The sequence below is a fragment of the Enhydra lutris genome, unplaced genomic scaffold, assembly GCF_002288905.1.
Source record: "Enhydra lutris kenyoni isolate GAN:26980312 unplaced genomic scaffold, ASM228890v2 scaffoldscaffold46, whole genome shotgun sequence".
Lineage (NCBI taxonomy): Eukaryota > Metazoa > Chordata > Mammalia > Carnivora > Mustelidae > Enhydra > Enhydra lutris.
In genome coordinates, this window is record NW_019154130.1 from 5,687,111 (window position 1) to 5,714,972 (window position 27,862).

The window sequence follows — 27,862 nt, forward strand, 5'->3', positions numbered from 1 at the left end:
TCACCTCGTTGTCCCACTGCTCAGTGAATCTTGGCACAGGTGCTCCTTGAACATGTGGTACCTGAGTGCTGCTCTATCACGTGTGCCACTGTCTCCTCAGCGGAAATGGAGCTTGAGCCTTCCCTTTGAAACACCTCCATTTTTCTCTGACGATGACATGTGTTGACTGTTCCCTGGGACCAGTCAGTAGATGTTAAGCGGTGGCTGGAGGGGAATTCCATGAACTTGTCCAAATCTACAGAGCCTAAAAGTTCTGGATTTGTCCCAGAGTTTAGTGGAACAAATGACTGGTTAGGCTTTTTGTAGAATTTTGTATATGTATGTGTGTATATATAAACCATTTAAACGTGGGCTCAGTAATGGCCACCATTGCCCCTCCCGTGACGCCAGCACATTCTGCAGCCATAGTGTGAGAGTATGCTTTCATGACGTTCTTGATCCTCCAGCGTGCATTTTAGACATTTCATACATTCGTGTCTTTTTTTTTTCCCGGACAAATCAGATTGATTTCCTGAATTCAGTAATTGTGGATCTTCAGAGGAAGAATCAAGACCTCAAGATGAAGGTGGAGATGATGTCCGAAGCAGCCCTTAATGGGAACGGCGATGACCTAAACAACTACGACAGGTATTTTATATTAAGCAATGATGATCAGAACCTTCGTTCCACCAAAATGAAGGTTTTTAAATTACAAGTTCTCCAGTGGATTGGAGAAACAATTGTCTTGGCTATAAATCGATTTCCAGAAATCTGGCAAGAGAGTGATGTAGCACTCTATAAATGATTTGATGGGAAAGTTTCAAGTGTGGACTGTAGAACGTCCAACTTGAATTAAATGTACGACGTATACTCGAGGCTCCCAGACTTGGCCATAAGTAGTTCTTGCTTCTTTTGTGTTCTTTGCAACTGATACTGTCTCTTGAATTTCATCTGATAGAAATGAGTTCTAATCATACACATTAACCTTTGTAGTGACGACCAGGAGAAACAGTCCAAGAAGAAACCTCGCCTCTTCTGTGACATATGTGACTGCTTTGACCTCCACGACACAGAGGACTGCCCCACCCAGGCACAGGCGTCAGAGGACCCCCCCCATTCTACACACCATGGCAGTCGGAGCGAGGAGCGCCCGTACTGTGAAATCTGTGAGGTGTTCGGGCACTGGGCCACCCACTGCAATGACGACGAGACATTCTGATGGGACCCCCAGCCTCACGCCGGGCTCCTCAGGGGCACGAGCATGTAGACAACAGAACACCAGCATCCTGTGTGCAGACTTCCGGAGAACCCATGTTATTTTTGACCCCCATCCACAAATCTAAGAAAATATTTTGAGCTTCAGTAAATCACCCTTTTAGTCTCCCCTTAGAATTTGAAATAATAAATACTTAGTGGGTGAGTTTTCACCTCTAATTTTGTCTTCTTGATTTTTAAAAAGTTCTGACAAGACATTGCACCAGATGCCATTACATTTACTGCCCCGAGGGAACCCTCCTAGAACAATCCCTACCCTCACAATACCTTATTTAAGTAACTTTAAATTATGCTGTTACTTTTCATATTTGCACTAAAAATTTCCAGGCTGCGTTTGTATATTTAGATGTTTGGGTTAAGCTCTGACACTGGAATGAGTTGGAAAAATGTGCCATTTTGCATTTTCATCTACTCATTTAAAGTATTTTATTCTTAAAGAAGTATCTGAGCTCTTTGCACTACCTGTTGTCAGTAGTGCCTTTATTTCAGGCTTGATAATACTTGGGTGTGATTATAAAATCATGAAACAGGTAAAGGGAGGGGGAAGCCCCAACTGCTGTGGGGACATTTTATAATCTATATGCTGCACCTACTCACTCTACTGTGCTGTTTTGTTCATTGGTTTTGCATAATTTCAGCTTCTATATATTATATGTATATATTTTTTAAAAAATCTATATTTTGGGAAAAAACAATGACTTTCTTTTCAGATTTTTACCTTTATGAAAAAGAAAACACATCAAGACTGATGAACGAGGCCAGAATATAACATCACGTGGCTTTGCAACTGTTTTTTTCTGTTTTCACTTTGTTTCTTTATCAGATATAAATAACTGGGAGAGTTTTCTCCAAATCTGTTTCTTTCTCCAGCAGATATCCCCAGCAGTCAATTAACTAGATAATAAGCCACAGTAAAACACCTAAATTAACCAGTCTACAATCTTTACAAGTTTTTTTACCGTGTTTTTAGATGAATGTATGATGAGAAATTCAACATTAATAATTTTGGAGTTTCTTATCACAAAAAATAAAAATGAAGGACCTCAACCATCAGAAGTTTATCAACCAGTTTGAATCTATTTATCTTCATTTGAATGTCTTTTAGAATATGTAAAAAGTAATAAATGTGTCTTCCATGCTACATGTATAATAAGAACTTCTATAATTGTATATATGCCTTTGATGTATTTTTCCCCTCAAGATTATCAAACGTGTGTCTGACAAGTGAAAAATCTGTAATGAGTTGAAATTTTTGGTTATAAACATATTATAATAGGAAGTGTTTCACAAACAAAAATGTAAAGCAGTATTAAAATTTGAGAAAACAAGTGTTCTGTATCTACTTTAATAAATGGTTCTTTTTTGCCAGTGGTAGTAAACTGATATTATTCTCAGGTTTATTTGTCTATGTTTTTTTTCTTAAATGAGCAAGCACTATATATCCAAATAGAAATTTCTACTGCAATCTTGTTGATAAACAGCTTTTAAGAAATCAATGTATTCCCCCCCCAAAAAAGAAAATGTATTCCCATCTCAAAGCATCCTATGGCACACTTAACATAAAATCAATACTAAGGTTATTATCCATTGCTATATCACACTGTAATACCTGACAAAAATATAAATGGCACCAGATAGTAGCAACTATCAATCCATAGTGTTTTAAAAAGAAATTCTGAAAGTTGCTGTGATGTTCAGCAAAATGATTACCGAACCAAACATTTGTTTTATGAGCACAGACTCCCCAAAAGTTCTCAATATTTCCAAAGTGGTTATTTGTTGAACAAGAACATTACTTTAACCTAAGTAATACCCTGACACTAGTCCTAGACTTCAGTACTAACCGAAGGGGATTAAAAGACTCAAACTATAAACTTACTGTGGTATTCATTTTGCAATTTATACTTAGGTCAAATCATGTTGTACATCTGAAACTAATACAATGTTACATGTCAGTTATATCCATAAAAACTAAAAAGAAAAAACACTAAGGCCTGCAATATTTATAGGGCAACTACAGCAGTATAGCAATGTTTCCAAACATTTGGTCTCTACACAAGTTAAACACCTATGTTGATCATCTTCTAGCATCCTGATCCTGTTTGAGAAGGAGGGTTTATCATCCTGGTCTTGCTCATTTACATTCATGCGTGCTTGGGATTTCTAGCCTTGGGCTTTTCAACTCTTAAGTTAGAGCCTCATTTAACAGTTCATGACAAGTCCTGCTAAGCTCAACATGTATTCTCACAGATGGTGCTAAAATAATACACATTTTCAGTTGGGCAAAAAGCCTGCACATGTGACAGTTTTTTAAAAAAGATTTTTTAGGGGCGCCGGGTGGCTCAGTGGGTTAAGCCTCTGCCTTCGGCTCAGATCTCAGGGTCCTGGGATCGAGTCCTGCATCCGGCTTTCTGCTTGGCAGGGAGCCTGCTTCCTCCTCTCTCTCTCTGCCTGCCTCCCTGCCTACTTGTGATTTCTCTCTGTCAAATAAATAAATAAAATCTTAAATAAAAAATAAATTAAAAAAAATTTTTTTAGGGGCGCCTGGGTGGCTCAGTGGGTTAAGCCTCTGCCTTCAGCTCAGGTCATGATCTCAGTATCCTGGGAGCCCCACATCAGGCTCTCTGCTCAGCGGGGAGCCTGCTTCCCCCACCCCATCCCGCCACCCCGCCTGCTCTACTTGTGATCTCTCTGTCAAATAAATAAATTTTAAAAAATAAAAATCTTTAGAAGACTTTTTTAATTTATTTGACAGACACAGTGAGAGAGGGAATACAAAAAGGGGAAGTGGGAGAGGGAGAAGCGGGCTTACCCCTGAGCGGGGAACCCAAAGTGGGGCTGGATCCCAGGACCCTGGGACCATGACCTGAGCTGAAGGCATTTAACGACTGAGCCACCTGGGCACCCCCAAGAACTTGTGATGCAGGTTGAGAAGCACTGTAAAAACCGGGTTGAGAAATAGGGCATGGAACAGTGTGCATGAGAGGAAACAAGCTAGTTTAAAATCTAAATGGTTTTGATGGAATCATGGAATTGAGTGTACAAATGTGTATATACGGATGATTGTTTGCTTTTCTGCTTCATCCAGAAGAACAGAACAGAACAGAAATTCTGTTCTTTGCCTGCCCAGACTTAATGGTAGTTGTTTAGTGAGTCCTTTCTTCATACCACAGAGTGTATATAAAGGATTGAAGGAAGCATTCACTTGAAGACCCATTTTCAAGCCTCTTTCACCTCCCAAATAATCAATTTCCATCCTCGAAGTACTGGGACGCACTTATCCTCCTAAAACATTAGTTATTAAGCAGTTAAGGTCCAGGCACCCTTCTAAGCTTTTAATATGAAACATGATGTTAATTCCACCTTTTTGATCCTCACAACTCACAAGGTAACATACGAATTTTACTGATGGAACTGGATTCCACGAGGAATAGTATATGTGTGAAATACCATGCAGTGGAAGTTTACCAGAAGAGCTAAACATTGACGTCCCATGACGGATTCCCTCAGCCGCTGTCCTTTTTCGTAAAGTTTAGCCTACAGAGCAAAGCGAAAGGCTTTCTGAGTGCTACAAAAGATTTCCATTATAGTGGGTATGCTTGCTGCTAAGAAGAACGAGTAGGGGGCCGGTCCCCGCCTCTCAACTCAATTCCCAGCGCCCAACGACTCCTGGACTGAGTCAGGGTCCGGATAGGGCTGGGGGGCGGTCTTGGGGTGTGTCGGAACCGACTCGGTAGAATAAACCGCTGGCGCTAGGGCCAGGAAAGACCGCAGACGTAAACCCAATTCAGTTTCCGGGTTTGCGTGCTGTCAGCTGCCCCGGTCACGTGGCAGCACGGTCACGTGACCGTGTCCGTGTCCGCGGGGCCTCGCCGGGAAAAGGGGCGGTGGGGCAAAATGGCGGCGCACCTGTCCTACGGACGAGTGAACCTGAACGTGCTGCGCGAGGCGGTGCGTCGCGAGCTGCGCGAGTTCCTGGACAAGTGCGCGGGAAGCAAGGTGAGGGACGGGAGGCAGCGACAGTGCTCTCCAGCGGCCAGTCCGGCCTGGCCTAATCTGGTTCCTGACCGCCTGAGCTCCAGGTGTATGAGGTCTCGGGGGCTTCCGAGGAGGGGAACAGGCGGGTCGGGTGAGGCGAGGAGAGGGGCCTACTGGTGGGTCCGGAGGCACACAGCTCGGAGTCGGCGTGGCATAGCATTTGTTTTGTTGCAGCGCAGTAAGCCACTGTGGTTATCTCAGCCACCTGAAACGGTTGTGTCAGGTGCCCTTCATGTCCAGAGGTCCAGCAGGTGTGGTGCCTCCCGAGATCAGGACGCGGGGAGGGGGGGACGCGGCCCAAGGACATAGACTGTCCAGTGTCCCTGCATTACAGCGTGTCGTTGTATATCGAACCATCGAAAGTCTCCGAAGCACCAGCGTCTTACAACCTGCTGCTCACACGGATTATGAAATAAATTATAGTTATTTGAGGTTTTACCGTGACCATTCTGAGGATTGTTTCTCCTGTTAGACTTTTACCACCACCCAGCTTACAGCTGAATGAGAAATGGTAGATCAGGGACTTGATAGGATTTCTTCTTAGTGGTGTCACCTTTTTCCACTCCCCTTAGGATTTATCAGGCTTCCTTAAGTAATTGGCAATACAACTCCGAAAAGAAAAGGAAAACTGAGGAGTCATTAAGAGAAAAAAAAAGTAGGCTAAGTCCTAGGTGCCCAGTTCAAGCTCAAGAAATGATACTGAAATCTGAATAAAATCATGGGTTGGATCATTGTCAGTATCCTGGATATAATATTGTACTCTGGTTTTGCAAAATGTTACCACTGGGGGAAGCTGGGCAGAACATACAAGGGCTCTCTGATTATTTCTTACAAGTAAATGTTAATCTACACTTATCTCAGTAAAAATTTCAGTTAAAAAAGAAGAATGGGGCTCATGGGTAGCTCAGTCGTTAAGCGTCAGACTCTTGATTTCCACTTAGGTCATGATCTCAGGGTTGTGAGAACCAGCCCCATGTGGAGCCTGCTTAAGATTCTCTCTTCTTGGGGCACCTGGGTGGCTCAGTGGGTTAAAGCCTCTGCCTTCGGCTCGGGTCATGATCCCAGGGTCCTGGGATCGAGCCCCGAAACAGGGTCCTGGGATCGAGCCCCAAATCGGGCTCTTGGCTCAGCAGGGAGTCTGCTAACCTCTCTCTTTCTCTCTGCCTGCCTCTCTGCCTACTTGTGATCTCTGTCTGTCGAATAAATAAATAAAATCTTTAAAAAAAAAAAGTTTTTCTCTTCCTCTTCCTCTATCCCTCCACCCACCTGGTATGTACCCTCTATTTAAAAAAAAAAAAAAAAAAAGCGGAGGAGGAAGAAATTACTCTGGGGATTAGTAGTAGAAAGGCTCTTAAGGGCCCAGAGCAATGATTTGTGGGTCACTGAGTTCTAGGTTGGTCCCCCTATGCTATAGGTAAGGTCTAAGGTCCCTATGTGACCCTGGACATGGTACTTAAACTTCCCAAACCTTTTAAAACTTTTCTGTCAAAGTAATATTTGTAATACCTATATCCAAGGTTTTAATTTTATATAATTTGATCATATGACATTTCCATAGAAAATACTAGGTTGAACTGTTGCCATTAGCAGTTTCCATCTCATTCAGTCTAATAATTAATACCATGACACAGATACACAACAAACTATAGTTCCTTCTTTCTGTTGAGGACAGTGATTAAGTCTTAACTTCCCCATGACAACAGTAGCGTCACTGCGGCCCCTGTGTGGCTCAGTCTGTTAAGACTCCCAACTCCTGATATTGGCTCAGGTCGTGATCTCAGGGTCATAGGATCCGGCTCCATGTTGGGCCCCAAGTTGGGCTCTGCCCTCAGGGGAGTCTGGTTGAAATTCTCTCTTTCCTTCTCCCTCTCCCCCTCCCTCTCCCTGCACACTCACTCACTCTCTGTCTTTCTCTCTAATAAATAAATCTTTAAACAAAACAAAACAAATCAAACAAAAACCCAGCAGTAGCATCACTTGTCCAGGGCTGGTTTTTTTTAGACCTGTAAGATATGAATGTGGTTAGAGCCAATTAAAATTTTTGTTAATTCAGAGTTTGAAGCAAATATTCCTACTACATATGACTGCTGGTTTTTTTTGTTTTTTTTTTTTTGGTTTTGGTGAAATTCCTGATATTAACTATAACGAGAGTGTCCCTTCCATCCTACAGGCAATAGTTTGGGACGAGTACCTCACAGGACCATTTGGCCTGATTGCACAATATTCACTACTGAAGGTAAATGAGTTATTTGGGTTTTGTTCAGGAATTAATAATTCTAAACTTTAGCAATAATGGGATTTTACATTTTCTCCTGAGTAATTGGCTGGCAAAGCTCTTTGGCCCTTAGAGACACTGATACTAATTCATGTATAACATTCTTCATACAGTGGTCCATTGGCCAGTGATTTTATGTTGAACCTAATTCTAGGGAAAATACTAGCCTTGTAGTAAGTGACCATTACCTAGTGTCACTGACGGTTTCTCAAGTGAGAGTCATTTGAATTCAGGTGCAGTAGCAGTGACTTAATCCTGAAACTTTGTCCTTTATACATCTGGATTTGGGGAAACTAAATTTTGCTAATCAAGTAATGTCATTCGGCTGGGATTGTTACTGATGTCTGAGTCTGGATATGACAGGTAAAGTTCAGGGTTTTTGTTAACCTTTTGTGTGTGTGTTTTCCTAGGAACATGAAGTGGAAAAAATGTTCACTCTTAAAGGAAGTCGTTTGCCAGCAGCTGATGTCAAGAATATTATTTTTTTTGTCAGACCCAGGCTAGAACTGATGGATATAATTGCTGAAAATGTGCTCAGGTATCTCTCACAGCTTATGTTTGGTCCAAAAGCTGTTGGTCCTTCTAATGGTTGTAACGTACTGAGCCTCTTACAGGAATTCCTCTTCTTGTCAGTTCCGGGAAAGGTGGCCATTAGAGAACAGGGCAGGCGCGAAAGAACCTAAGAGGGCAAATGGGAAACTCGTGAAGTTGTTCAAACAGTTGGAGAAGGGGATCAACATATAACCCCATTTTCTGGACAGCTAAAACTGGGACCTATACCAATAGAAAGGACTCTGATTACAAAACCAAAACCTCAGATGGTTATTTTTCAATACATTCAGTGTAGTGTGCTTGACTTTCATAAGCAAAGTAAGTACAAGCTGATTAAAATTTAATACTGCATCCAATCTTTAGAGGAAGTTCTCAGCCCCGTCTGCACTCTGTGGTACAGTTGATTGATGTGGCCCTTAAGATCTTAAAAGCATATGGGCTATTTTGGGAAGTCTGCTGTCAAGGAGACTAGACCTGGGAGTCAAGATTGATCTTTCATTTCCTGTAAGACCGTGTCACTGCATTGGTGGGGTTAAAGAATCATTTGTTTTCAGTAAGACACGGATATACTGTTTCAATAAACCTGAGAGCTTTAAAGCCCCACAGAAAGTTTAAGAGAAAGTTAGAAAATGCATCAGGAAACACTGGCTGTGAATCAATGCCTCTTTCCTGCGAGGGGCAACTGTATAACAGTGTGTGAATCTGAAAGTCAGTGTGTATTTGTTTATCCAACCAGCATTTATTCAGCGCCTGCTGTGTGCCAAGGCAGTGGTAAGGCTCTGGGAGTAAAATAAGTAAAATAGCCTATGACTTGTGGCTGCTCGTAAGCTAACCAGTGTACTTCATTTGCAGTGAAGACAGACGTGGTCCAACAAGAGATTTCCACATTTTGTTTGTTCCGCGACGTAGTTTACTGTGCGAACAGCGGTTGAAGGATCTGGGTGTTCTGGGATCCTTTATTCATCGGGACGAGTACAGCCTCGACCTCATTCCATTTGATGGGGATCTCTTATCCATGGAATCGGAGGGTGCGTTCAAAGTAAGTACGACATTCTCCCTTTCAATGTCAGACTTCAGTTTTTTCTTATTTATGAGCATGTCAGTACCAGCGATCCTGTTCTCATCTGCATTTCTGTGACTTCCGTGAAGCTGACCCTCTTTCCATGTGTTTATTGACATTTAAGATTTTTTCCTCTTCGGAGATCTTCAGCTTGTTCATTTTTGTTGCCCATTTTTTTCTTTTTAAGGAATTCTTTATATATTGTGTTCACGGATCACTGTGGGTTACAGAAGCTGCAAGTATGTTCTCCCGATCTGTGGTTTTTGCGTCTTTTTTATAATTTTTTTTTTACTTATACTTTTACTTATATTATCTTTTCCTTTTAATATCTTTTTAACTTTTACTTATAAAATCTTTTATCACGTAGACATTTCCCATTATAAAGTGCTTTGCTTTATTTATTTTTATTTTTTTAGTAATGGCTTTATTGAGACCTAATTCACATGCCATAAAATTTACCCTTTTAAAGTGTGCGGTGCACCAGTTTCCAGGGTGTTCATGGAATTGTGCACCCATCGCCGCCGTCTCATTGTGGACCATTTTTATCATCCCAGAAAGAAATCCTCTGCCCTTCAGCAGTCACTCCTCCCCACCCCAACCCCCCACCGCCCCCAGCTACTGGCAATCACTAGTCCATTGCCATCTGTATGGATTTGCCTGTTCTGGAGATTTCTTATCAATGAAATCATACAACCTGTGGTCTTTTGTGTCTGGCCTCTTAGCGTCATGTTCTTGAGGCTCGTCCACATTGTGGCATGTATCAGTCCTTCCTTTCCTTTTATTGCCAAACGGTATTCCGTGGTAAAACCCTCCCGCATTTTGTTTATCATTCATCTGTAGTGGACAGGTGATGATTTTTCATCTGTCGGCGATCATGATGCTGCCAACATTAACATGAGTTTTCATTAACATTAATACATGTATGTTCATTTCCCTTACCTATACCTAGAAGTAGAATCACAGGGTCATACGGTAAAGGTCTGTCCTCACCCATTTTCTGCTCCCACCAGAGAGAGAGAAGGGCTCCAGTCTTAAATTCTCACCAGCACATTATTGTCTGTCTTTTTGAAGTTTGTTATCCTGGAGAATGTGATGCATTATCTCACTGTGGTTTTGATGTGCGTTTCCATAGGGACTAGTGATACTGATCACCTTTTCATGAGCTTCTTGGCCATTTGTATGTCTTCCTTTAAAGAAATGTCTGTCCTGGGGCGCCTGGGTGGCTCAGTGGGTTAAGCCTCTGCGTTCGGCTCAGGTCATGATCTCAGGGTCCTGGGATCAAGCCATCTGGGATCCCCCTCTCTCTCTACCTGCCTCTCTACTTGTGATTTCTCTCTCTGTCAAATAAATAAATAAAATCTTAAAAAAAAAAAAAAAAGAAAAGAAATGTCTATTCTGATCCGTGGTGCATTTTTTTAAAGCGGAATAGCTTATCTTCTCATTAGAAGAGTTGTAAGAATTCTGGAATGTTCTAGATGCAAGTTCTTTATTGGATTCACAATTTGCAAGTATTTTCTCCCGTTCTGTGAGTTTTTTTCACTTGGTAAAAGCGTTCTCTCCCAATACAAAAAAATTTTTTCAACACAAAATTTTTCATTTTGAAGTTCAGTTTATGTTTTTTTTCCCTTTTGATGCTTTTGCTTTCGGTGTCCCATCTAAGAAATCGTTGCCTAACCCAGAGTAACAGATTGACCCCTATGTTTTCTTCAAAGAGTTTTATGGTTTCAGTCTTACATTAGGTCTTCGAGCTACTTTAAGTTCCCTTTTATCTGATGTGAGTTGGGGATCCAACTTCTTTGTTTGCATGTGGCTGTCCATTTGTTCAGCACTGTTCGCTGGAAGGCAGAACTTTCCTCGTTAAATTGTCTTGGTGCCCTTGGTGTTGAAAATCAGTTGTCCATAAATGTAAGTGTTTATTTCTGATGTCCCAGTTCTATTCCATTAATCACTGTGCCTGTCCTTAGGGCAGTACCATACTCTCTCCATTACTTGGCTTTGTAGTAAGTTTTGACACTGAGAGGTAGGAGTCTTCCAAGTTAAAGTAGTTAAATATATCACTTTTATTCTTTTAGTTTGTGCTTTTTTTGAGTATTACTAATCTTTCTCCATCCTGAAGACATGAGAAATCTTTTATCTTCCTCAAAAGACTTGGAAGTTTTGCTTTGTTGGGGGAAAAAAAAGGTCAGGGCTTTAATCTAGCTTGAATTGTGTATTTGTGTGGTGTGAGGTAGAGTCTCATTTAATTTCTTCCAGGTGGCTAGCCAGTTGTTCCAGGCCTGGTTTTCTCTGCTGCTTATTTTCTGTGTTTATAGCAAATGTGCATGCCTTTGTTCTCCAGAATGGAGAGTTTTCTTGCAAATGTCATTTTATGTATTTGTTTTATTTACCATCTTTTTGGGGTTTTTTTAAGTTTTTTTTTTTTTAATCCATTTGACAGAGAGAGGAATCACAAGTAGGCAGAGAGGCAGGCAGAGAGAGAGGGAGAAGCAGGCTTCCCCGCTGAGCAGAGAGCCCGATGTGGGGTTCAATCCCAGGACACCGGGATCATGACCTGAGCCGAAGGCAGAGGCTTTAACTGACTGAGCCACCCAGGCGCCCCTCCTCCATCGTTTTAAATGAAAAATGTAAAATTTTCAACGAAAGTTGGGAGTTTGACAGGGAACACCCTTATATCTATCACCTGGACTGGAGTCACCATTTTGCTCCATCTGTTTCTTGCGTAGCTGTAATGGCGTACTCACGTGTCATTAATTCACATCTCTGTAATTAATGCGAATTGCTAGCAGCTGAGGCAGACATGTCCCAGCATGACAAGCCCTGTCCAGAGGAGAGATTTCCTGTTTGTTTTTCTGAAGATTTGCAAAAAAAAAAAAAAAGGACAATTATTTTCTGCTGGGAATTTCAAGCTCTTGGTTTTGTACATTCACTTCAGATTCTGTTTAGAAATCAAAAGATTTTGCCTGGATGGTAACGCTGAGAATTCCCCCTAATGCAAAATTCAACCCTAGTTTCTGATGGAGTTGACGTAACTTTACATATTTATGTGATTTTAAACAATGAGTATAATTCAGTGGGTTTTGGCATCAGAAGGCACAGGTAGATCTTTCTGTGCTGTGGGAATGTGCTTAGGATCTTCTCCATCATTGTTGTGTATAAAAATGTGGGAATCAGAGTTCACCCCATTGAATGCTCGGTAACAGGGTTTAATGTGTCACGGCCTTCATGCGTATACATAAAAATCAGTGTATATAAACCTGTTTCCTTTATAGAAACTGTGGGCTGTTCTGTTGTGTGGGCATGTGGGATTTGAAGGTTAAAAAGTATGTGTATTTCAATGTTAACAATATTAGCATATGTCGGGGCGCCTGGGTGGCTCAGTGGGTTAAAGCCTCTGCCTTCAGCTCGGGTCATGATCTCAGGTTCCTGAGATCGGGCCCCGCATCAGGCTCTCTGCTCAGCGGGGAGCCTGCTTCCTCCTCTCTCTCTCTCTGCCTGCCTCTCTGCCTACTTGTGATCTCTCTGTCAAATAAATAAATAAAATCTTTAAAAAAAAAAAATAGGGGCACCTGGGTGGCTCAGTGGGTTAAAGCCTCTGCCTTCGGCTCAGGTGTCCTGGGATTGAACCCCACATCGGGCTCTCTACTCAGCGGGGAGCCTGCTTCCTCCTCTCTGCCTACTTGTGATCTCTGTCAAATAAATTTAAAAAAAAAAAATCTAAAAAAAAAATAGAATCTTAAAGGAGCATCTTGGTGGCTCAGTTGGCTAAGCGTCTGTCTGCTTTCGGCTCAGGTAGTGATCTTGGGGGTCCTGGGATCGAGCCCCATGTCAGGTCTCCTGCTCAGCGGGGAGTCTGCTTTTCCCTCTTCCTCTGCCCTCCCCCTCACTCACTCGTGCTCTCTCTCTCTCTCTCTCTCAAATAAATAAATAAAATCTTTAAAAAATAATAAGAAGAATACTATTTTGAGAGATGTTCCCTAATACTTTTTTTTTCTTGAAATTTTGTCTTACTTCTGCTCCTGTCAGGGATTTTAAGTTATTTTGCCAGAAAGTGTGTCTTAGACACTTTTTTTTTTTTTTTTTTTACCTTCCTATTTGGCACTTCCAGACTTGGAAGAGCCCTCCTCCAGCAATGCTTCCATTAGTGACCAGACAGTCCTCACAGTGTCTTCAGGGGACAGCCCTCCTTCCTCCCAGGGGCAGAGTGCCCGAGTACTCCTCTCTATCTTCCCTAATCCCTCTGGTATTAGACTAGACCCGTTGGGTGGGTGGGTGGGTGAAGGGCAGGAGTCTGGTGCAACGTACCATTTTGACTTATTATTTCTTTTGGAGGGGGGAGGGGCAGAGGGAGAGAGAGAGGGAGAGAGAATCTTAATTAAGCAGGCTCTACACCCAGCACAGAGCCCGACGTGGGACTTGATCTCACGACCCTGAGATCCTGACCTGAGCCGAAATCCAGAGTCGGACACTTAACCAACTCAGCCACCCAGGCCCCTCATGTACCATTTGACTTGGGAACAGAAGATGATCGTGAAAAACAGCCAAAAAATTACAAATAATAAAAGCTAACATTTATTAAGCACTTGCTGTATGTTTCGAGTGCTGGGATTTAATGTTTTATGTGCATTTTCTTCATTTACTCTTTACACTATGTAGAATGTACTCCCTTTTACAGATTAGTAAATAGAGGCACACAGAGGTTATCTGACCAGTGGAGGGAGCAGCTGGGAAGTGGCACAGAGCGGCTCAGATCAAGGCGACCTGAGTCAGTGTTAGAACTGAGCATTTCCCCTCTCGCTTCCCAACTGGCTTTGTGTGTATTTTGTTGGCCTTGACAAAATGGACCTCATGTATCTTATAAAGTAAAATGTATTTTCTGAAAATGAGTTCATACTCTAAAGATTGTTCAGCTATGTTTTTTGTCAGTGTATGTGAGATCTCATGTTTGTCAGAACAGCTGAGTGTTCTGTTGTGCGGTCCTCTGGCACTTCGGGGGTCAAAGAATGTGTGCCTTTGTGGGGATTAGCATGTGGCCTTTCCAGAATGCCTTTCCATTCTCATTGTCCATCTTCATTAATCAGTTTACTTGAGAGTCGATAAGTAAGAAGAATTGCTGTGCTTGGTGAACACTTTCCTTCCAGAAGGTTCTGCCAGTTGCTTCCACAGCTACATCCCAGTAGCATAGCTGTTGGCCTTGTGTTCTCAACCGCCAGATAGCAGCTTGACAAGACGGTCTTGCGTCCCCAGCTTTCCAGGCAAAGTGGGAAATAAAGGGGACGTCCCAGGGCCAGACAGAGGCAGGTACCCAGCACGCGCCCAGTGACAGGGGCCTAACAGGAACCACCCTTTCTCCCCGCAGGAGTGCTACCTGGAGAGTGACCAGACGAGCCTCTACCACGCAGCCAAGGGGCTGATGACCCTGCAGGCTCTGTACGGGACAATCCCCCAGATCTTTGGGAAAGGAGAGTGCGCCAGGGTAAGAAGCGGTGCATGTTTCTGCGGTGAAGGAAGGGGTGCCCTGGTACCCAGAAAGGGAGAGATGGGAAGCTATTTACAAACAAGTACAGCCAATCCTATTTATTTCTGAACTCACCTAATTGCTGAAATATACATGTAACTCCAAATTGATATTCACAGTGTTTTGCGGCCACATCAACAGTGGCAAAAAGTTTGAGCGGCCCGCTGTGCGTGTTCCCAGCTGACGTCCTTGCAAAAGCAGTGCTTGCCCTCTTGTTTCGGCTCTCGGGCTATAAACAAGTGTCCTTTTTGGCCATTATGTAGTGTCACGCACTACTTAACACCATGTTTTTTGCATTTTTGTGCTTTCTGTTGGTGATTTCCCTGTTTCACAGGGCCCCAAGGGTGGTCGTGCGGCACTGCCCGTGTCCCCCTGCTCAGGAGGGTTGCAGTGCCGTGGTTGGGCCTTACCAAGAGGAGGATGCCGTGTTGGCTTAGCTTCCCGCAGGCCTGAGTGATGGTGCTGTTGGCTCAGAGTTCATTGTTGGTGACACAACAATCTGTAGGAAATAGTGTCTTTAAATAGAGGCACACGGAAAACAAGCTTGCCCATTGATGAGTTGGTAGAAATGTTGTGACCAGAGGCTCACAGGAGCCTAACCCCGTGTTTCTCCTTGGAGCAGAGGCTCAGTACGCACCGAGTCAGCGCTCATGGTGGCTTTACAGGGGTCTTGTGAATAACAAGTTCCCGCCTCCCCGAGTTGGGGCAGCCATCGGCACGCGTGCACATATGGGAGTGGGTGGCCAGCAGCAGACGCTTTTCTCTAACTGCTGATTGCTTTTTTTTTTTTTTTTAAAGATTTTATTTATTTATCTGACAGGCAGAGATCACAAGTAGGCAGAGAGGCAGGCAGAGAGAGAGAGAGAGAGAGGAGGAAGCAGGCTCCCCGCTGAGTGGAGAGCCCGATGCGGGGCTCCATCCCAGGACCCCGGGATCATGACCTGAGCTGAAGGCAGAGGCCTTAACCCGCTGAGCCACCCAGGCACCCCAACTGCTGATTTATGATCAGTCTCACCCTTCCACAGTTTCCCTCCTTTTACATTTTTTTGAATGTCTTTCTGTTTTTAGCTACATTTTAAAATCTGCTGCTTCCCAGAAAGGTCCCACCTGATCTAATGTTTTGTTTCCAGCAAGTGGCCAATATGATGATCAGGATGAAGAGAGAGTTTACAGGAAGCCAAAATTCAATATTTCCTGTTTTTGATAATCTCTTGTTGCTCGATCGAAATGTGGATTTATTGACGCCTCTCGCCACTCAGCTTACATATGAAGGACTCATTGATGAAATTTATGGCATTCAGAACAGTAAGTAAAGTGACCTCTGTGTTTCCTGAAAGGTCAATGGATAAAAATATTCAAAAGGGCGTTTTTTGAGAGGAGGGGGTTTCGTTTTGGGGGTGGTTTTCTTTGAGATGCTTTCTTTGCATATAAATCAGAAGCTATTTGAGAAAATACAGTTCTGACTTCTGGCTTTCGGACACCAGATTAAACAAAAGTCCGGCAAAAACTGGTGTTGTCGGTCCCACGAAGGCTGGCCGGATGCTTAGTGTGCAGGACTCTGCTTGTCCCTGTGGGCAGTGACCCTCAGTTAGATACAGACGGCGCCGCAGTTTGGAGAAGGCGGACCCTCGGGGCTGGCGGTTGTTGGGAAAGCTTGTTGGAGAGACCGTATTTGCACTGCATTTGGTGAGGGGTGGGTGGAGAGGCCACAGCGAAGGGCAGGCCGAGTCAGAAACGCAGGGATGCTGCCGTGGAGATCAGAGTGCGACGTATCCTGGGAAGGGCCGACACTCGACACTGGGGACACCAGATGGAAGATTGAGGAGGCCTGCTAGCATTTAGGTGTGACAGATCATTAGGTCCAAGGTCAGAGACATGTTGATTTGGCTTTGGCCCACACCATAGGCTTGTTTATTTCTGTCAGCATTTTAAATTTTAGAAATGTTTAATAATAATCCTAATAATAATCCAGATATATTTCTTTTGCCATCAAAGTCTACTTTGTGGAAAAATAAAAACCTCAGTATTATATGCAATTTGTTTCCTGAAGCTGGCTTATTTGTCTCCTGAGTTGGAAAATCCTGTTTTGTGCCTGGGCACCTGATCTGTTCCTTCAGTAAATGCACACAGGACCTTGCCCCCTTCCACTGTCGTTCCCAGGTTATGTGAAATTACCTCCGGAGAAATTTGCCCCGAAGAAACAGGGCGATGGTGGGAAGGAGCTCCCCACGGAAGCAAAGAAGCTTCAGCTGAATTCCGCAGAGGAGCTCTATGCCGAGATCCGAGACAAAAACTTCAACGCAGTAGGCTCCGTGCTTAGCAAGAAAGCGAAGGTGATCTCCGCAGCGTTTGAGGTGAGGCTGTTTGGGTTTTGCTGCTGCCCTGGGTCTCAGGCTGGAGCCCCCGCCCACCGAGGGGAGGAAGAGCCTCAGGGCGTCCGTGCAGGGCCACGTTTCCCTCCTAAGGAACTGAGGCTCCCTAGGGTTTCTTTTGGGACCTGTTCCCAGACCCGTGACAGAATGTGTTCCGTTTGCTCCTTCTGGTGGGGTGGCGGGAGCATTGCTTGCGGTTTACAGCCTCTTATAGATATTTGTTTTACCTTTTCTTTTTCGTTATCTCCTACCTCCCTCACGAGGAAGCTAGCTGTACTATAAATAAAAGATCCTCCAGAATAGAGCTCGAGGTCAGGGGGGACAGTGCTAAGTCCCTGTGGAGGCCGGGGCGGGGGGGGGGGGCGGGTGACAATGAGGGAGGTGGTTCATTATCACCTCCCGCCCCCTCTCACCCGGCCACTCATGTACCCTTGGGCAAGCTCACTTCCAAAACAGGGAATTCAGTAACATGATAAACTCTGTTTAGACTTTGGAAACACAAACTGGGAAAATTTTTGAAAACTAATGTTTCACCAAGTCTATATTTCTAGATTTCATCTTTCTGACGGATTATATTTGTTCATTGATTTTCACATTTCTTTTTTTTTTTTTTTTAAGATTTTTATTTATTTATTTGACAGAGAGAGAGAGGGAACACATGCAGGGGGAGCGGGAGAGGGAGAAGCTGGCTCCCCGCTGAGCAGAGAGCCTGATGTGGGAGTTGATCCCAGGACCCTGGGATCATGACTTGAGCCAAAGGCAGCCGCTTAATGACTGAGCCACCCAGGCGCCCGATTTTCACATTTCTGAAGTTACATTTGGTTTACATGATTAAATTTTGCCAAAAAAAAATCCATCACTAAGCGAGGTTTACTTTGTTCATGGACAATATTCAGGATTGAGATTCAGCAGTAAGAATGAATCTTTTTTATCTTTTTATAGAGGATACTTTTGCTGTTTATGTTTCCCTCTTAACATAATGTTTTTGTTTTTTATTTGGAAGTGTTTGTGGGTAACCTAATAGTGCCCCCACAAATACTCAGATGCCCCCGAATGCCAGTCACAATAGGATCCCGGGCATAGGAGGAGAAAACCTCACACACTTACTCTCTGAAAACTGCTAACACAGTAGTCAGGCACCATGAACTCATCTCTGTTTCTCTTGTAACGTCGGAGCTGGGTTTGGCCTGATTTATTTGCATTCTTTTTCTCACGTTGATATAAGTCATACATCCCATGAGCAAGACACAGAAGAGAGCACTTAAAAATAAAATACCGTGGGGGCACCTGGGTGGCTCAGTGGGTTAAGCTGCTGCCTTCGGCTCAGGTCATGATCTCAGGGTCCTGGGATCGAGCCCCGCATTGGGCTCTCTGCTCGGCGGGGAGCCTGCTTCCCCACCCCCGCCGCCTGCCTCTCTGCCTACTTGTGATCTCTCTCTGTCAAATAAATAAATAAAATCTTCTAAAAAAAAAAAAAAAAAATCTTCAGGGCACCTGGGTGACTCATTCGGTTGAGCGTCTGCCTTCAGCTCAGATCATGGTCCCTGAGTCCCAGGATCGAGCCCCGCTTCGGGCTCCCTGCTCAGTGGGGAGTCTGCTTCTCCCTCTCCCTCTGCCTCTTACTCCACTTGTGCGCGTGCACACTCTGTCTCAAATAAATAAAATCTTGGGAAAAAAAAAGTCTTTAAAAAATTAATAAATAAAATCTCTCCCCTGCTTGATGGCTCTGTCGTTTCCTCCATTTCAGGAGCGGCACAATGCTAAGACTGTTGGGGAGATCAAGCAGTTTGTTTCCCAGCTACCCCACATGCAAGCGGCAAGGGGCTCACTTGCAAACCACACCTCGATTGCTGAGTTAATCAAGGATGTTACCAGTGAGTATCCTTGGAGGGATGATTTTCATCGTGGCTGATTTCGTACGCACTGACGCCAGGGTCACAGGCGCCACAATACCTCCTTGGGAAAGGCAGCTCTCTGTGAACATTGTCATTCTCAGTGTTAAAAATTAAGTGTTCGCATGTCCATAGTTAAATGTGTTTCATTTGTGGTTAGCTCATTTTCTTCCCATTATTAATACCATCCTAAGACAAAATATTTGGAAAAGCGGTAAGAGGAAAAAACTCTTCCGTAAGTTTGCCACCATAATGAGGCTCCTTTTTGTCTAGAATTTTCCCTCTTGTTAAGGGTTTTTTAGTCAGACCAACGTGACATTTCTGGTTTTGTTTTTGTTTTTCCCTGGAAAACTTCCTGCAGAATTGGTAGAGAGATCATACGTTGAGTATTTTGAAAGCGCTCGGAAGATGTATATTAAACAGAAGACAAGTTTATTCGCAAAAATGGGTGCCGTGTATTATGAAGTCTACTTTGAATCCAAAGTAAAACATGGTGTTGGAAAATCAGTCCTTTGTTTTCATGTTAATAGAAAGCAGTTAAAACTGGGTTGAATTTGATGATGATAGTGAGTTGCTAGGGGGATGGGCTTTCCCTGGTACCGAGGCAAAATTCTTGGGATCTGTGTTGAGTCCAAAGGGTCCCAAAGGGGTCAGCTACATCTCGCTGCAATTGAGGAGCACAAGGGTGTAGGGTTTTCCATGTTTTAGAAGATTGTTTTCAGATGACAGTTTGAGCCTTTTGCTTGCTTGTTTTTGGCATGTCTTGTTTCTTAATTATCTTCTGTGTAGGAAAGCGCACTGCTCAAATAAATCAACATTTACTTAATTTCTAAGTTACATATTTGCTGATTACGTTTCAGCTTCTGAAGACTTCTTTGATAAACTAACAGCGGAACAGGAGTTTATGTCCGGAGTAGACACTGATAAGGTATGTGAACAAAACAACTGAGAAATCATCGGTGATTTCTCAAACATACGATTATAGGTAGAATAGCAACGGTGTTGATTCCCGTGCCTTGCCGAGGCATTTTTAAGAGCAAGTGCGGAATGTGAAAGTCTAGATTTCTTCATGTCACAGACAGTTAGCAGTGTGCTGTACAAGGCGCTTCCCAGCCCCTGAAACCAGCCATCTTTAAGGCCTGTCGTAGTTAAATGAAGATATTTGCTTTCTGAGGGAACTGCTCATGTAATTCCTTTAAATATCTACCTCTATTAATACATTTAAAATTCATTCAGTTTCTGGAAATTTCCTATTCTCTAGAAAATCTCCTATTTTCCAAGAAGGTGCTTAATTACTATTACGCATGCTCACACACGCCCCAGACATCCTCCCAGAAGGCTGGCTGCTGTGTCGAGACGGGCAGTTGCATTGCCGGAGTGTGTCCTCTGCTTTGAAAAATAATCCTAAAGACCAAGTTCCTTAGGCCCCCAAACCAGATGCCGGGATACATACCTGTGTGTTTTGTTTCCAGGTCAATAGTTACATTGAAGACTGTATTGCCCAAAAGCACCCACTGATCAAGGTGTTAAGACTGGTTTGTCTCCAGTCCGTGTGCAATAGTGGACTCAAACAAAAAGTTCTGGATTATTATAAAAGAGAAATTCTCCAGGTCAGTAGGTTTCAAATGACTAATTTCCTAAGGGAGGAAACATCTTTTCAAAAAAATACTGCTTAAAGCTCCTGTTTTGGTATACTGTTTCCACTGTTTTTAATTTTTTTTAACACTGGGGGGTGGTTGTCCTTGGTATTGATCGCTGTTTACTGTTTTTGCATAACAACGACAGCTAATGTTTATTGAGCATTTACTATGTACCAGGCTCTAGTGAAAGAGCTTTACTGTATTCATTTGTTTAATCCTCACTATAGCCCTATGAGTTAGATACTGTTATCGACCCTATTTTATGGATGAAAAAAACTGAAGCCCAAGGTCACCTGACTAGTGAGGGGCAGAGCCAGTGCCAAAGCCCAGGGAACTGGGGTCTGGCGCCCTTGCTCTTACCCAGATTGCATTTGATGGAGGAAAGGACATCTTTGCAAATTTTCTGATATGATCCCTTAGCAGACATACTTAAATTAAGCCCATTTTACTTCATGATTAGGAAAAGGCCACCATTATTTTTAAAATTCTCCCCTGTTTGGACGTGTCTCATGTAGTATTTATTTGCTATCATCAGGCACAGTTAAAGTCATTACGATTAAAACTAAGTGCTCAAATTTTTTTTTATATTGTTTTGTCTTTTAAAAAATTACACAGATGACGCATGCATTCTCATCCTCTAAGATTCAGATAAGGCCAAGTGTCCAGGAGCAACATGCGGTCCTCCCCGCTCCCCACTCCTGCCCCCATCGCCCTCCCCAGACAGGACCCGGGGCCGCAGTTAGGTTATGCGCCTCCAGACTCCCTTGTTTGCATTTATGGACAAAGAATATTCACACTCACCGACTCTGGGGTGAGACTGGCTGGGTCCGTGTCCCGGCTCTGTTACTGAGTAGCCGTGTGACCTTGGGCAAGTTACATAAACGTCTCTGTCAGATGGAGACAGTAGTACCACCCAGCCCGTCGGGTTCTGATAAAGACACGGAGTTGGTGCGTGTGACACCCGTACAGCAGACACTGCCCTGCCCCCGGAAGTGTTACGTCAGTGCTGGCTGTTACTGTTATTATTTACTGTATCTTTTTTTTTTTTTTTTAAAGATTATTTATTTATTTATTTATTTGACAGAGGGAGAGATCACAAGTGGCAGAGAGAAGGGGGGAAGCAGGCTCCCCGCTGAGCAGAGAGCCCGATGTGGGGCTCGATCCCAGGACACTGAGACCATGACCTGAGCCGAAGGCAGAGGCTTATTAACCCACTGAGCCATCCAGGTGCCCCCTACTCTATCTTTTTAAAAACAGAAAGAAAGTCCTCCTGTATATAGTATTCTATTCCTGTATTTTTTGTCCTTGAGAATATATCCAGGGGCGCCTGGGTGGTACTGCCCGTTGAGCTCCCGACTCTTGGTTTCAGCTGAGACTGTGATCGCAGGGTCATGAGATGGATGTGGGGCTCCATGCCCAGCGGGGCGTCTGCTTGACATTCTCTCTCCCTCTCCTATGCCCCTCCCTCTGCTCTTGTGCACATGCACTCTCTCTCTCTCTCAAGTAAATAAATTAGTTTTTAAAAAAAAGAATATATCCAGATCTTCCTCATCAGGGTGTATCAATGTGCCTCATTGTTTTTTTAAATATCAAATTATATCACACTTAAAACATTTATTATTTATTCGATGCTCCCTTAAGTTGGGTCCATAAATTCTAACTTTCTTTTTTAATAAATTCTGACTTTAAAGGAAAAACTTTAAATCGGTCTTTGAAGCAGGGAGCTGGTTAATTGTGACGAGCGGGCAGGTCGCATGCTACACGCGGCCCCCGTGCCCGTAGACAGCCCGTGGACTTGGGTAACGGGCCCCAGCGTACAAACGAAATCCGTTTGTTGGAAGTGCACTTTTTAGAATGTGGCAGAAACTCTTTTCCTGATCTGACTTCTGTCCGAACGGCTCGCCTTGCAGACATACGGCTATGAGCACATACTGACCTTGTACAACCTAGAGAAGGTTGGCCTGCTGAAACCACAGACGGGAGGCAGAAACAATTACCCAACCATCCGGAAAACGCTACGCCTCTGGATGGATGACGTGAATGAGCAGGTGAGACACGCCCCTCCGCTTCAGCTCAGTGTACCTCCTGGTACCAGCCGGGGCCCGAGGGCAAGGAGAGGGAACTGCCGCAGAAATCTGTTCCAGAACCTGGAGAGAAGAGCTGTGTGGAGAGGCCATCTAACAAGACGAGGGATGAGAGCCCTCTGGCCGAGAGACACAGCCAGCCTCCAGCAGTGTGGCAGAAGGAAGCCAGGGCCGTCAACCCGACCCCTCGTGCTGGCTACTCTCCAGGTTCCATCTGGTGCCTCCCATTGGCCAACCCAAAGAGGGCGTGGGGGCACATTGGCATAGAGCCTACAGGTTCGCCTCCTGGACACAGAGCACCAAGTTGGGGGAGTGAAGAGGTGGAAGGATCCGGAAAATGTCCAGCACGTGTGGTAAAAATGTCAGCCGTACAGAAGTAAGGCAGACAGTGAAGAGTCAGTTTCCCTCCACATCTCACCCTGGTTTTCCCTCAGAAGGAACCGCTGTAATCAGTTTTTTATCTGTCCGTCCAGGAAGGCTCTGTGTCTCTACAGACCTTTTAACATAAATGACGCATATTTATACCATTGGCCTCCGAAATAGAGTGCACGTTGCCTTACATTTGTTGTTGATTCCAGTTTTTCTAAATTTCTTCCTATTATTTTCTTTTTTGGTCTTTCATAGGAACTTAATCAGGCGGCCTCCTACAACAAAAGCTAATAATTCAAAGTGGCAGAATCGGATTATCTTCCCCCAGGGGGTAGAATATCCATACTCTTACTTTCTATATTGTACAGCGTAATAACAATATATGAGCTCCCCTCTCTTCACTGTTCTGACCTGCCTCTCCCTACCCACCCCAGCCACCACTTAATACTACATCTCGAAGATCCTTCTGTGATCTACCTCGTTCTTTTTTGTAAGTTTTTTTTTTTTTTTTTTTTTTCAATTGCTGCATAGTGGTTTTGCAGCTAAACCTTAATTTCTGACGTAACAGATTTCTCTTGATAGAAATTCAGGCACTTCCCAGTCTTTTGCTAGTACGCACGGAATTGCGGTTAATACATCGGGCTTTGGTCTCTTCTGGTGGACGAGCCCTTCTGTCAGAGAAAAGCCCGAAAGTAGAACGCCTGGCTTCCAGGGACATGCATGTCGTCACTCGGCTAGAGAGTGCCGGCTTTCCCTCCAAGAAGTTTCTTGCCAAAGCAGATAACAGCATTTCATGGTCGGTGCCTCGAGATGCTTTGAGTGGCTTTTTCAAGATCTAAGTTCAAAGCTAACCTCGGGAGGTTGCGGAGTTCGGTTGTGTTTCTGCCTTCAAAGCCAAATCACTGAATTTTGGGTTACCCGAAAGGCTGCTGCTCAGTGGCTCTGCGTCTCTGTAGCTACAGACTTTCCCCTCTCATGATTTCACAGAATCCCACGGACATATCGTATGTGTACAGTGGTTATGCCCCTCTCAGCGTGCGCCTGGCGCAGCTGCTCTCGCGGCCTGGCTGGCGCAGCATAGAGGAAGTTCTCCGCATACTCCCAGGGCCCCACTTCGAAGAACGGCAGCCCTTGCCCACGGGACTGCAAAAGAAACGTAAGTCTGTGGCCAGTCTCCGTAGAGAATTACGTGCTGCTGGTGTGGTTTTCGTGGATTGTGCATTTGCTTTGTAAAGTACATTTGTAAGGTATTTACAGGATTCAGGGTCCGGTAACCTCTTTTGTTAGTTGCTAATGTGCAGTGTAAGCTCTAGAACCCAGCATTCCCTCAGGAGACCAGCTTTCAACTGCTGAGTTGAGGATCTCAGGAGCTCGAAAAAACATTGAGATCAAAATCGCGTTCCTGAGTTTCAAAGGAGCTATCTGTACGTACCAAGACACAGTTAACTGCTTTTTCTTATATATGATGCTGTTTTTTTTTTTTTTAATTAAAGATTTATTTATTTTAGAGAGAGAGGGAGAGCAAGTACAGGGAGAGGCAGAGGGAGAGGGAGAAAGCAGATTCCCTGCTGGGCTCAGAACCCGACTCAGGGCTCAATCCCAGGACGCTGAGATCATGACCTGGTGGAAGGCAGACACTTAACCGATTGAGCTGCCCAGGCACCCCCAATGATGCAGGTTTTTTTAAAGATTTATTTATTTTTAGAGCGAGCACACGTGAGAGAGCGAGTGGTAGGAGGGGCTGAGGGAGAGAACCTATAAGCAGAGTCCCTGCTGAGCACAGAGCCCAGCTCTGGGGCTCCATCCCATGACCCATGAGGTCATGACCTGAGCCAAAACCAGGAGTTGGGTGCCCAGCCGACTGAGTACCCAGGCACCCCCATGATGCAGTTTTTTAGTTTAGTTTTTTTGTTGTTGTTTAAGATTTTATTTATTTATTTGACAGAGACACAGCGAGAGACGGAACACAAGCAGGGGGAGTGGGAGAGGGAGAAGCACATGTCCCGCTGAGCAGGGAGCCCGACATGGGGCTCAATCTCAGGACCCCAGGATCATGACCTGAGCCGAAGGCAGATGCTTAACCCACTGAGCTGCCCAGGCGCCCATGATGCAGTTTTTTAAGACGTGGGAGGAGAAGCACCCGTAATAAATAATTGTTTTTTCTGAAATGTTTCCCTTTCAGGTCAACCAGGGGAAAACCGAGTCACTCTGATATTTTTCCTCGGGGGAGTAACCTTTGCTGAAATTGCTGCGCTGCGATTTCTGTCCCAGCTGGAAGATGGAGGTACAGAATACGTCATTGCCACCACGAAGCTAATGAATGGGGCCAGCTGGATAGAGTCTCTAATGGAAAAACCCTTCTAGGGGGATCAGAGTCAACTTGAGTGAACTACAAAATAAACTGCTCCTTTGGAGAAGCGGCCAAACAGAAGTGAAACCCCACCGAAGAATGACAGGAGAATACAGAATTTACTTCGGGGGTCAGCTTCTTCAATTACACTGGTTTCTCCTTTCTGCTTCTCTTTCGTGTTTCTAATTTCTTGAAGAAAAAAGAGAAGAGAATCCATCTGGCTCCCAGGAACACCAGTTGTTAAAGTTCTAAGCTCGGGGTCTTCCTTAGAGACCCTGCAAACGTATTAAGGACGGTGGGGACAGATAATCTCATACAGCTGCGCAAATGAGGTTGTTCTTAACATAGGAAGGTGGAGACTGGGCTGAAAATGAAAAGTAGAATGTCTCACCCCAATAGGAATTTCTGGAAGGCACGTCAGGCCTGGGGCGGTACGGAGCAGGAGCTGGCCCAGTCACTGAGTTGAGATCTCTTTGTCCTGCAGATTAGGCCACATTCTGTTCGGTGGTTTGTCAGCCTCTGTCTTAGGTGGTCACTAAGGCAAGTGTTGATTCCTTCTGCTTCTCAGTCTTCTGCTCCTATAAAGCAAGAGGCGTGGAGGGAATGCCTTCTCCAAATCAAAGTTCGTCATCTGTCTGACCAGCTAGGGTTCTGTGGGTCTCATACTCGTCAAGGGCTTTTTATTTCGAAGAACCTGAGGTTGGGGAGCAGCTGCCTGAGAATTTTCTTCGACGCTATTCAGACGCTTTCTGAGCACGTGTGTTGTTCCTGGTGTTGCCGTGGTAGATGCCTCCGCCCAGGCGTCCGTTTTCTTCCCCATCCATCGTGGGCCCCAGCACCCGCTGGTCCCCCGTGAACAGCAGCGACTCCTGCTTCTTAGGCATTTGGCGACGCCACCTGCACGGTAGCTGGCACACGTCCTTCTCCACACTCAGCCTCTTGCGTCTGTTTTGCTGGGAAACATACAGCTCCGCCGCAGGCCCTGGTCCAGTGACCTCTGCCTCCTCTGGTGCAGCTCGTCCATGGCCTTGGCGTCCAGCAGTCGCAGCTGCTCCTCCTGCAAGGGATGGTTAGCCTGTGGGACAGAGGGACAGGGAGTTGGTCGAGAGGCTGGAAACCTGTGTGTGTTCCTGCCTCCCTCCTGCTCCATCCCAGCATCTGGAAGTTAAATCCAAGAACGGGACCAAACGGATGGCTTCATAGCCCTTGCAAATCTCCCCTTTGTTGGGGGATCAAGGTCAGCATCCTTCCTCCGGGGAGGTGTGGCTTCTGTTGTTTCTCAGTAACCACACTTGTTTTCTGCTCATTTTGTTCTGTTAGTGAAATTCTGGTAGCACATTGCATGCTGTGAGTGAAAGAGAAATTCTACAAAAAAGATCTCTCTAAGAATGAGGAGCAGAAGAGGTATTATTTAAAAGATTTCCTTCTCATGCATTCCACTTGGCCTTGACATTCAGTATTTGGAAAAGGGTCTTTTAAAAAAACCAGGTCTGTTTTAGAAAATCCATTTTCAAATACTCATTATCCCAGGGAGATTCGTTTTATACCTTCCAAGCCCCAGCTGTTGTCAGCCTCAGCCGCTTAGAGGACGAAATCCACCTTGTCCCTCAATGTCTTTGGCTCACGGGATTCAGTTCAAGTCTGGTCAGGTCTCCTTGGCCGGGGTTTTTGTTCTGTGAACAGACCCTCAGTTGTGTCTCATGTGTCAACATTCACTCATGATTCTGTACTCGCTTGCTCAGAGGATAGTTAGGTCGGCTCTTAAAATGCATTCAGCAGAAGACTTAAAAACATCAATTGCTTCATTTGTATGCAAATAGAAAGTGCTGGATAATTATATATTATACGCCTTTGTGTGAGTTCACTTAATCCTTGAAGCAGCCTCTGTCTCAAAGGAGTATGCCCTTACTGGGAAAGGGTATGTGAATGGTACATTTATTCCTAGAGAGGGCGGATTGTTTACATCATGTCTGGACTTTTGTCTAGCTAGGTAGACAGTTCTGCCTCCCCAGCAACTCCATAAAAAAGAAGTCTACATAGATAAAGAAGTCTGCATAGGCACTATTCTGTGTCTTACTATATACTTTTGAGTTTTAGCCAACAGAGAAGTATTTGAGTCGTGGTTTAACTATAGAACAAAAGAATACAGGCATACTGAGAGATACTTGGCTTTGGTTCCAGAGCACCCCGATAAAGTCAGTGTCGCAATTAAGTGAGGTGAATGAATGTTTTGGTTTCTCAGTGCATATAAAATTATGTTTACACTATCCTATAGCCTCTTAAGTGTGCAAAAGCATTGTCTAAAAAAAAAAAGTATATTGCTTTATTAAAGAATTTGGCTACAAAATGCTCACCATCATCTGAGCTTTCAGTGAATTATAACCCCTGGTCACAGTCCACCGTGACGAATATAATAATAATGGAAAAGCTTGAGATAGAATTACCAAAATATGACAAAGTA

At 44.3% G+C, this 27,862-nt stretch overlaps 2 protein-coding genes across 8 annotated transcripts in view; both read left to right on the forward strand.

Moving 5' to 3' along the window:
* The window catches only part of LOC111156336 (CAP-Gly domain containing linker protein 1), a 123,051-nt gene extending 120,429 nt beyond the window's left edge, over positions 1 to 2,622 (forward strand). For all 6 annotated transcript variants that reach the window (XM_022517101.1, XM_022517099.1, XM_022517100.1 and 3 more), the window contains 2 exons: positions 503 to 627; positions 973 to 2,622. In XM_022517101.1, the coding sequence (XP_022372809.1) occupies positions 503 to 627; positions 973 to 1,198 (351 nt within the window). In that variant the 3' untranslated portion in view covers positions 1,199 to 2,622. The remainder of the gene's footprint in view (positions 1 to 502; positions 628 to 972) is intronic.
* Positions 2,623 to 5,025: 2,403 nt separating this feature from the next.
* LOC111156496 (VPS33A, CORVET/HOPS core subunit) lies at positions 5,026 to 27,744 on the forward strand. Of its 2 annotated transcripts, XM_022517433.1 has the most exons (13): positions 5,026 to 5,253; positions 7,463 to 7,528; positions 7,978 to 8,105; positions 8,972 to 9,158; positions 14,536 to 14,652; positions 15,825 to 15,999; positions 16,855 to 17,048; positions 18,814 to 18,940; positions 19,819 to 19,886; positions 20,431 to 20,568; positions 22,509 to 22,646; positions 24,039 to 24,207; positions 25,234 to 27,744. In XM_022517433.1, exons 1-13 carry the CDS (start codon positions 5,152 to 5,154, stop codon positions 25,413 to 25,415), a joined length of 1,791 nt encoding a protein of 596 aa, XP_022373141.1. In that variant the 5' UTR covers positions 5,026 to 5,151; the 3' UTR covers positions 25,416 to 27,744. The 2 variants fall into 2 exon arrangements, with proteins under 2 accessions (XP_022373141.1, XP_022373143.1); XM_022517435.1 differs by lacking the exons at positions 16,855 to 17,048; positions 18,814 to 18,940 and having other exon boundaries at positions 5,129 to 5,253.
* Positions 27,745 to 27,862: the final 118 nt, after the last annotated feature.